The sequence below is a fragment of the Hibiscus syriacus genome, unplaced genomic scaffold (assembly GCF_006381635.1).
Source record: "Hibiscus syriacus cultivar Baekdansim isolate YM2019G1 unplaced genomic scaffold, ASM638163v2 tig00000340_pilon, whole genome shotgun sequence".
Taxonomy (NCBI): domain Eukaryota; kingdom Viridiplantae; phylum Streptophyta; class Magnoliopsida; order Malvales; family Malvaceae; genus Hibiscus; species Hibiscus syriacus.
The window spans coordinates 5,977,433-5,988,443 of NW_024061783.1; the positions used below are offsets into that span (position 1 = coordinate 5,977,433).

At 32.7% G+C, this 11,011-nt stretch overlaps 1 protein-coding gene across 1 annotated transcript; it reads left to right on the plus strand.

Annotated features, from left to right (window-relative positions):
* The first annotated feature begins 8,090 nt into the window (after positions 1 to 8,090).
* LOC120203736 (PRA1 family protein F2-like) lies at positions 8,091 to 8,782 on the plus strand. The gene has a single exon (XM_039203927.1). The coding sequence runs from the start codon at positions 8,194 to 8,196 to the stop codon at positions 8,734 to 8,736; it is 543 nt and encodes a 180-aa protein (XP_039059858.1). The 5' UTR covers positions 8,091 to 8,193; the 3' UTR covers positions 8,737 to 8,782.
* The last annotated feature ends 2,229 nt before the right edge of the window (positions 8,783 to 11,011 follow it).

Consider the following 11,011-nt stretch of genomic DNA (forward strand, 5'->3'; position numbering starts at 1 on the left):
CCATCGTCATCATTCTTTTTTCTGAAAAATGACTTTGGTAAGGGACTCCCCATGCTTTAAATTGCAATTCTAGAAATTTCCATAATTTTTTGGCCACTAGAAGGACCTTCGTGCGCCATACGCATCGTCGCTACATGTGTAGGAGTGCTCCAGCAGTTCAAGCTATTGAACCGGCCCTGAATGGTCCCAACTGTTAACCGAACCGAACCCAAACTGAACCGTTGATTGAACTGAATCGTTGATCATTGACTTTGACCACTGACTTTATGTTTTTCGATGTCCTGAGTCTGTTTGGCTAAATTCTAACACGAAAGTCCCATTTTGTGTCATTTATTGCTTTAAGTTATAATTATGTTAAGTAAATTCTGGGATTTTTGGACTCACTTTTTTGGTATTATGTTCTGAAGGTGATCACGTGTCTCTTTATCGTTCTCTAGTAGATTTCGACCACCATTGCTCAGCTCAGTTCTATTTTGCACGTTTGACTTGAGATACGCATGGGTGTTGTTTAGTGAATTAGTATATTATTTATGTTTAGATGTATTATTTTGGTTCTCACATAGTACAATGTTATTTATTAGGTCCTCAATTTGCAGGACCTAATACTATCTGTTGTGGGAAGCGTAAGGCTTAGCCTGTATTAATTAGCTGATACAGGTGTGTCCCTTAACACGTGTTAAATGGTTGTTTTTCATGATATATTTAGTCAATGTGGTGTGTGTGTTGATTATTAATTATGCTATCACACTGTATGCTTCTAGTTGTACGTATGTTTCGTTTTCTTGTTATGTTTTATCGCACTGGCATGTTTGATTCCATATTAATGTTGTTTAATTTATAATCTATAAAATGTTGAATTTATGCAATTTTAATAGGATCTTTTTCGGAGTGAATAATCCCATCCTCATTTCTTTTTTTTGTTTGGGATCCTCTTTGAAGGGCAATATCCCCATTTTGATTTTTGTTTCTGACTGGAATCCTCTTCGTAGGGTAGCATCCCCATACTGATTTTTGTATTCTGATTTGGGTACCTCTTCGGAAGATAACGTCCTCATCATGTTTATCTATTATGAAAGGTAAGGTTGTGTGTTGTTGGTGTCACATTCTGATGACTAATTTTTGATGTTACTGTTTGTATATTATTTATGTTGTTTGATATAACACACCTTACTTGTCTTTGTCTTAATACTAATATCTGTTGTACTTAGGAGACACACTAAGTTTTATATCTCATTCTTTTAGTTTCTGTATTTTCATATCCTTTTGGCTTTTAGAACTACGACAGCTACTTGGTGAATCAATTTCTAGCACACTTTGTTATATTTCGTATGAACATTTTTAGACTTTGAATTCTTTATAAAACTTCCTATCATATTTTACTATTTGTATGTTTTTGAGATATTATGTTACTTTAATGGGTTCAGTATCATTTTTAGTATGCATTGTGTTATGGAAACTCGGAATTTACTTTTGAGTTATACAGACTTATTATTTCTACAAGTTATAAACTGAATCTATTTTGAGACTTGATATTTGCTAATAAGTTTAGAAACACAAATGTCTTTTGTTAATTTAAAATGTGTGATCTCCGAGATTTGGTCGTAATGTCTACGCTGGATTTAGAGCGTTACACAACTGTAAGACTTTGTGCTTCTTGAAAATGAACATAATGTATGTAACTTGATCAATTCATTATATGATTTAAAACAAACTCCTAAAAATTGCATTAGAAATTTGACTCAGTTATCTTGTCATACAGTTTTTACATAATAGTGTGGATAAATGTATTTAAAGTAAATTCACCGATTGGTACGATGTTATTATATGTCTTTATGCAAACGATTTTTAATCTTTGGGACGAACATGGAAGGTGTTCATGAGACCAAAGAGCATCTAACCTCAAATTGTATTTACAATTTTAGGTATAAAGATACAAAAACATGAAAAATGGTTTTTCACTAAGCCAATCTCACTACATAGAGAAAGTCTCACTTTAAATTGAGAATAATGGAAGACCTGTAACGCAACCTAAGTACGCCAGCGCAGTTGAAAGTCTAATGCATACAATGCATTGCACTAGACGAGATATCGCATTTGTTGTGTACATGGTGAGATTTAAAAATAGTCCTAGTATAGATCATTGGAAACGAATTTGTAGAATTTTTTGTTATATTAAGGAAACAAAAAATTTGGGATTATTCTATAGTGATTATCCTACAGTACTAAAAGGTTACTCAGATGCAAGTTGGATTACTAGTTTAAGTGACAACAAATCCACCTCAGGATGGATTTTCACGATTGAAGGTGGAGCCATTAGTTGGGCCTCTAAGAAATAAACTTGCATCTCACATTCAACTATGGAGGCTGAATTTATAGCCTTGACGACTACTGTCAAGGAAGCAGAAGGGTTAAGAGATCTCTTGTTAGATATAAAGCTGTGGTCATAATGTAGGTTTGCCATTTTCTTATATTTTGATAGTTAATCCACCATGTCTCGAGCGTACAATAATGTGAATAATGAAAAGTTTAGACATAAGTTTGAGACATGAGTATGTAAGACAATTGATTAGGGACAATGTGATAACTATTACCTATGTTAAGTCAATTGATAATTTAACGGATCAATTGACAAAAGGTTTGTCAAGGGATATTGTTAGGAGTACAACCAATAAGATGAGACTAAAACCACTGTAATCACATCATTGATAATGGAAACCCTACCTTCTTCTAGCCAAAAGTTAGTTTCAATGTTCAAAGGGTAATAACGAGTTATCAAATGACAACGTTCACTTAGAAATAGGATTTAATGTTTATTTTTTGGAGGGTGAATTTCACTCTTAAAGGATGGACATTAATTTTCATGAAATCCACCTATATGGACATAAAGTGATGCCGCTTCAATGAGAGTTTTTCTTTATGGTTTTCTGTTGTACATGGTCATGAAACGGGATGAGCATATGGCCATAACGGTGCTAACAAAAATAAATTCTTACTCTAATACTTTATGATTACGTGTATAAATTTTCCAGTAATAACTTTAAGAGTGATGGTTCAAGCGAATGGCCACCATACTTTGTTAATACTTTGAAAATTTTCACTAAAGGAAGGTTCAATCTGTTGACACCATCCTCTATACGTATTCATTGTGTACTTGTGTTTAAATTTAGCAATTAAGTGGGAGATTGTGGAAATATATAGATTACAAATTAGTTTAATTCAAGAGTAATGATTTATCATCCAAATATTACATATCATGAGACATGTTTCTTCTAGAGAGATATATCATTTTCTTTTAAAGAGACATGACCTACATGAAAGGTTGTAACCTTTCAAAGTGATATCTATTGGATGCATATAAATAGATGATTCATGGTGTTCTTCTAATCATTACAAACAATCCAATTTTGCTTATATAAGTGTAAGAATATGGGAATTTCTTGTTTTTTCTTATCAAAGAAGATTCAAATTTCGTTGTATCCCGAGAGATCCTTTGTCTTAACCCTCCTGCAACTTTGTGTGGGGGCAAATAGTTCTCTTTGTAAAGTGTCATCCGCGACTCAAAGTTTTTTATATAATTCTATATCGTGTTTGATTCTAGTGTCTTCATATAATTTACAAACAGATGATTGCATGACAGTAGGTTCATTAATGCTTTCCATGGCCAAAATCAAACACTTTATTATATGATCGATCTTTTTCTATGCAAGGAGCCCGGGCTTAGGTGGCTTTTCTTTACGTGTGTTTTCAATTTGTAGCATCAATTTTGGTGACATGGTTTCTCGTGGGTTACCGTGGTTTCCATATGTAACCGAAATTTCAAAGAATCAAGATGATTACAAGAAAGGGGGGCTTCACAAAGGAAGAAAACATCAGGTCCTTTACGAGCGAAAAACATATTTAAGGTACGAACTGTTTAGGGTTCCAAGCCCCCAAATGTTCTAACATAAGATTTTCATAATGAACGACAAGATTGTACCACAACCTCCACCAATACAGAAAAATAACCAGAGCATCTGAAGCCACCTCACTCGTATCTGATGCCACATTATGTTGAATTCTAGCACTCTTGGAGGAGGCATGACTTGGGGTAGCAATGCTACCAGGCAATGTCTGCTTAGCAGGACGATGGGAGCTAGACGCTGGAACCAAAGTGGTAGATGAACTAGAGGCCAAAGGCTGTGGAGAATGATTATCTATGAGTGCACTAGAAGAGGTATGTGTCGTAGGGCCAGTAAGGGTTGAAACAGTAGAACCACCTCGGAGAGTTTGGATGCAGGGTTAGGGGCGAGACGAAGAACCAACACCTGTGGGGTGACCTAAATCCAATCACAAAATTAAGGTGTAGAGTCTACGATCGTATGTTGGAAAATAATCTGGGTGTGAGCATTTCGACCATAAAAAATGTAAAAATTTGAGTTCATATTTCAACAAACATAGATGAGGCCGAACATTAGCACGATGACTGATAGAGACATAACATCGTAATGGCTGCAGAATATCAACGACAACTCATAATCATAAATAAAATCCCTGTCGTTCAACACCCGGGCGTAGGTCAATAGCAAGCGGAGAACCAAGCTAACGACCAATCAAGGTACCCAACGTGGCATTCATCAAACCCAGGGGAACATCATAAACTCGGATCCAAATAGGAAGATTGAAAAAGTCATAACCAGATAGACTCAGGTGAGAATCAAAGGAGGTCAAGGCTAGAAGATCGCCATTAAAAGCCCAGGGTGTATGACTCATAATAATCTCCATTGTAGTATCAGACAAAACTTTCAAAAGAAAGTGAAGATCCCAGAGGTGGGTGATATCGTCCAAACGGGAGGAACTCCACAATATACGAAATACTCATATGAACGAATCAGGGATAGTATTGGAGGAGACTAAACAACCAATGACCCAATGGTGAGAAGTGGCATCCGAAGAAGGTAAAAGTGTAGGTTTAGAGATGATATCCCCCATCTCTCTTAATAAAGCGTAAACAATCAAGTAAACTATGAACATCATTAGCCATTAAGGATAGTTGAAGTGGAAGAGGAAGAAGAAGAGGGTGGTCGAGAGGAGATGCACTGAACCAAGATGGATGTAACACAGCATAATCAAAGGGTTTGTGGGTCACCAACCATAATGGTAACCATTGCAGAGAGTGGATAACCCTCAAAGAACCCAAAGATCTGTAACACACGTGAGGTTAACGAAAATGATAACTATTGCGTGTACCATGCAGACAAAAGAAAGCCACGTAAGTGATGTCTTCCCGACCGAACATAAGATAAAAGGATCCACCAGATAACTATCCGATCAAAACTGAACCTAGCAACATCGCCAGGATCCCAATACCACCGAAGGTACCCACAAAGCACTTACTAGTGAAAACCAAACCCTAAAAATCAGCTGGTGAGAATAGGGCAAAAAATAAAATCCACCGCTGGCATAAAGATGAACCAAATGGCATCACGACAGAAAATAAAGAGATGAAGGAATCAGGATTTCAAATCGCGGTCGCGTTTTCGGTTATTTCGAATTTACCATGATTGCAGCCGTCGCGGGAGCTATTGCGGTCGTCGCGGACGCTATTGCGGCCGTCACGAGTAACTCCGAAAACGGCGAAACCGCTATATCGTGAACGAAATCGCGGTTGCGGACCGTTTTTTGAAACCCTGAAGGAATGTGAAATCATTGAGAAAGGGGACGAAAAATAAACACCAACGGAGAAAATCCACTGTCGATAGCGATGACGCCCTTCAACGGAGGGAGGGTCGCGAGGAAGGAGAGATAAGAAAGAACCCAAGAATCAACATTAAGCATTAAACATTAAACATTAAACATTTCCCCTTAAATTATAACATAAAAAGTCTCAAAATAATTTTTCTTTTTATTCTTTTGGAATATACTTGACTTTAAAAATATCAATAGAGTTTATACATTGTATTATTTGATTTGATTACAGTAATTAATCCTATTATCGTTTATATTTTCTTTTAAAAGTTTTAGTTATTTTAAAGTTTAAAGAATTTATATTTTTAAATCATATCATTTTAATTTTAAAACTATATTTTCAACTTTTATATACTTATAAAAATATATTAAAAATATTTTTTTAACTTATTGATTAAAAATACTATAAGAATATTAAAATAATTTAATATTGAAAAAATTAATAAGTATTTTATAATTTTTGGGGAAAAAGACTTACCAAAATGATAACAAAAATAAGCAAAGGATTTTTGGTGTACTTTACTCGTTAAACTTTTCTGTCCCAAGAAAGTTATTTTAGAGTATGTTTGTATCACTCTAATTGATTTTTCGAAAAACATTTTTTTCATTTTCCAATTTTTGACTGAAGGAAAACATATTGATTAATGTAATTCTTTTTTTCACCAACAAAATTTTCTTTAAAATGTTTGGAAAATAAATTACAATATGAAATTTTAAAGTTATTATTCGAACTTTTCATTTCAAAACATAAATACTCAAAATAATATTATTGTATATATTTAATATTAATATAATATATTTAATAAAATATTTAATTATTGAAATAAATTTAATAATAATTTTTATATTATAATATAATATTTTTAATAATATAATATTATATGATAATATATTTTTATTTTATGAATATATAATAAAATAATTAATAAAATTAATATCATTTATTAATTTCATAAAAATAATATTATTTAATTACTAGATATTTAAAATATATTTATTAATAATTTTTAAAATATAATATAATATTTTTATTATAATATTATAATATTATTTTAATAAGTAATTAATATAATTAATAATATTTATTATTTTAATTATATAATATATCATTTTATATTAATAAATAATTCATATAATTTATAATATTTATTGTAATAAAATATACTAGTCTTAATATTTTTATTTATAAGATTGTAAAAATAATTTAACAATAATTTTGATATAAATAATATTAAATAATTTATACTAATATTTTCTTTATAATAAATAATATCATTATTATATTTGATATTTATAATAAATAATTTTCAAAAAATTTACCAACAAGTGAAAAATGATTTATACAATATCATTCAAACATTGTAAAATCAATGGTAAATCTAGAAATATTTTTGAGGGTATTCATACATATGTTAATAGCACAAAAAATTTTAATAGAGTGGACACAAATAAAATTTCAGGGTAGACACCATCAATAAAATATACAACTTACCGAAGAAAATTTAGATTTCAAGATGAGCATGTGTCCTATCTCAACTAAATGTGAATTAGACACAAAGTAAAACTATTTTTTAAAAACATAATTCAGTTTATAAAAATATATTTTAAAATAGGCTTCGTATTCTTTTAAGTCCCTAAACTATACCTCAAATTATCTTTTGATGATTAAAAAATTTTTCACTAAAAATAAAAATAGACGTATAACTTTTTTCCATTACACTTTTAGGTGTATCATTATATTTTTTTTTATTTTTTATTTTTTTTATTTTTTAATAAAATAAAAATATTTTTAGAAAAAAAAAATAACCCCTCGTCACCCCTCTCCCTCCCATCCCCCATCTTTGACAACCACTAAGGGTCACTACTAGCTGGGTTTTGTTCGGAACAAAGCAAGCAATTCAATGGTGACAATCGTGTAACGTACGACTAATTATAGTTGTCGAAATCACAGAAAACAACAAAGGAAAACTTAGAAAGCTGGCGACACTTCACAACGCTTTTTTCGAAGATTGGAACAATTTCACGGTGGGTGGGGGACTAGATTTTGGTCGCAGCGGTGAGATAATTCTGATACTGTCAACTGTGACAGCTATGCACCGATGGTGACCGATCGACGGTGAAAAAGGATAAATTTTGGAGGTTTGTTATATTATAATATTACATTTAAAAATAATAATTTTTTTGAAATTTTATGTGTGACACATGGAAGATAACGTCCAAATTTAACGGTCGTTACGATCTAGACACCTAAAAATGTAACATTGAAAACGTTAGATATATATTTTTAACAAAAAAAAAAATTATTTAGATTTCAAAAATCAATTAGACCTCAAAACCATAGTGACACATACCCACCGTCCCCTCCAATTCTTTATTCCTTTAGCCTTTCCCAACCCCTTGTGTATTCTCGATTTTTCTCCTTTCTTCCCAAAGGAAAAGCCTTTCAAAAAGTCAAACCTTTGAACTTCAATGACAACCTACGGCACGATCCCGACTTCTTCGTCGCCGGGACCGTCGGCGAACATCGAATACCTATCTCGAGCCAAGAAACGTATCAAAGAAGGGCTCGGAGATCGTCGTCCATGGAAACTCATGTTCAACATCCGCTCCTTCAACTTTCCCGTCAACTTATCTGACGCTATTTCCAGGGTTAGAAGTAACGTTGCTTACTTCCGCATGAACTACGCTATAATCGTGCTTTTCGTCCTTTTCCTTAGCCTTTTATGGCAACCCATCTCCCTTATAGTCTTCGTAGCCATGATGGCCGCTTGGCTGGTCTTGTACTTCCTGCTGGACGAGCCTTTAGTTATCTTCCGCCGTACGATCGACGACCGTGTGGTTCTGATCGTGTTGGGGGTTTTGACTATCGTGTTCTTGCTGTTGACAGATGCCACGCCCAATATTTTGTGGTCGCTTTTGGTTGGCGCGGTTGTCGTTTTGGTCCACGCTTCCTTCAGGAGGTCGGATGATTTGTATGATGAGGAATCTGCAGGTTTGACGTCTTCTTCATAATTCTGGGTTTCTTTCATATTTGATTTTCATTATTATTCTTCGTGCGGTTAAAAAAGTATTAGTTTCGTTTGTTTGATTGTGTTGTTTAATTTAATGAGTTTTATTTCTTGTTTATCATTGTTATATGTTTCTGGTTTGATGCCCTGAACCAATAATTGAATGGAAGTTTACAATTGCAAGTAGTTTATTTACTGTCTTCATCTTATTTTTGACTCTACTGTTCCTTATGATTGATTTGGGTTTTGTAGAGGGTTACTTTTTACCTTTATTATCAAATAATTCAAATAATTAAGAGATAAGAACTAAATATCACCCAAAAATAATTAATTATTAAAAGAGCACTTATTGTTCATTATTTTTTGACTTAACACCCATTTCTATCACGTGACAAAAATGCGTGTTCTACAGAACACTCATTTCCCAGGTGGCATTTCACTCAACAAACTACACCTTCTGCTTACGTGGCAGTCCACTTAAAAGGCACGTTCTTTCTATCTAAATTAGAAAAAAATAATAAATTTATAAAATATAACAATTAAATATTAAATATAATGTAAAATTCGATTATAACATAAAAAATTAATTCGAATATAAAATTATATATAACAATTAGATTCAAAATTTAGTACAAATATAACATAAAAAAATTATATTTAAAAAGATAAAATAATATAAACACTAATGTCTTCTTCATTAATGCGATCCACAGGGTGGTGGTTATCTGTTTCAAGTTGAATTTCTTCGTATAGGTTGTTCTTCAACATGATCTTCATTCTCATTGTCTTCACCAACATCAGCTTCAACTTATTGTATCAGAGTCGATGACGAAGGACTTTCGTGGAATAATAATGCAGAGGTGTGTGATCAATAATCTTACCGCTTAATGAGAATTGTGAAAATTATGAAAAAGTGGAATCGATGACTGAGTTGAATACGACAATAGTGTTGGTGGATGAACATCACCTGTCAAACATAAGGTCTATAGGCGTATAATATCCACCTAGCGAATTCAACATATAACTTGGGGGATTCGTCATATAACCCGGAGAACTTGGCATATAACCCAAAAGACTCGGCATATAACCATGTGGACTCAACATATAATATTGCATCGGTCTAGATGGTGGATGTTGTATTGTTTTCGACAGTGCTAATGGAGATGGGTCGAAAGTGTATGTTCTTCATCAACAATTAGTCGGGGGAATGATGATGTTGTGTTGGTGGACATTTTTCTCGACGACGATGAATAGACTCACCTCATGTCTCATCAGATAATATAAACGACTTCCCATTTTTGTTGAATCATGACATGTAGTCAAACGAAACCGCCAAATCAATGTTTGAAAATGGATGACGGTTGAGAATACGATCATACCGATTCTCCAACATCACTATCTACTAGATGTACTTTCACCCTCCCCAATCAACATCAGTCTTATCTCGTCTGTCAATGTTATACAAATTATCAAGATTTATGGTTATTTCTATAATAAATTGTGTGAAACCAAACTAACAAAGAACTTTATCACTCGGATGTCGCTCAACAATAGCATAACATATAAGTGGTACAATTGCCTGTCATGTGTCCAATAGAACACTAAGGTCGAGTGGGATACAAGTCCTCATTTCTATATTCGTATAAGGCATCCATTGGAACTACAAAAAATATTTTTATTATCAACATGTAAAATTCTACGAGATTCTAAATGTAACGATAATAAAATAAAAAATTTAGTCATTAAAAATGTAATGCCCCAAATATTGAATTAAGGCCTTTATTGAAAGAATTTAAAATTTGAGGATTTATTTGATTAATTGATAAAATATGAGAATGATTTGGAATAATGGTTGAAACTAAATTGTAACAATAAAGGGTTTAAAGGATATTTTGGTCATTGGATTAAGACGAAATTAAAATCCATTGTATTAGGGTAGTTAAATAAGGGAAAGGGGAAAGTAGATATCAAAAAGCTCTTTCCTTTTTCTTCTTCTTTCACGTGGATAAAGCCTCCTCCATAGCTCCAAAGGTCACCTTAAATTAAGTTTTTTCCTTTTGATTATGGGTTGTTTTTACAACCTTAAGTGGATAAAAGCTTAAGGAATGAGTAAATGAGATTAAAACTATGAAATGGAGGAAATAATGGAGATTTTAGAAAATGGGTTTTGAAATGATATGTTAATATATCAGGGTTTGTTGATGTTTACTGGTAGATTTGACTTGTCAAATAGGTAAATAAGAGATTAGAAGCATTGGATAGGATTAAGAACATACTAG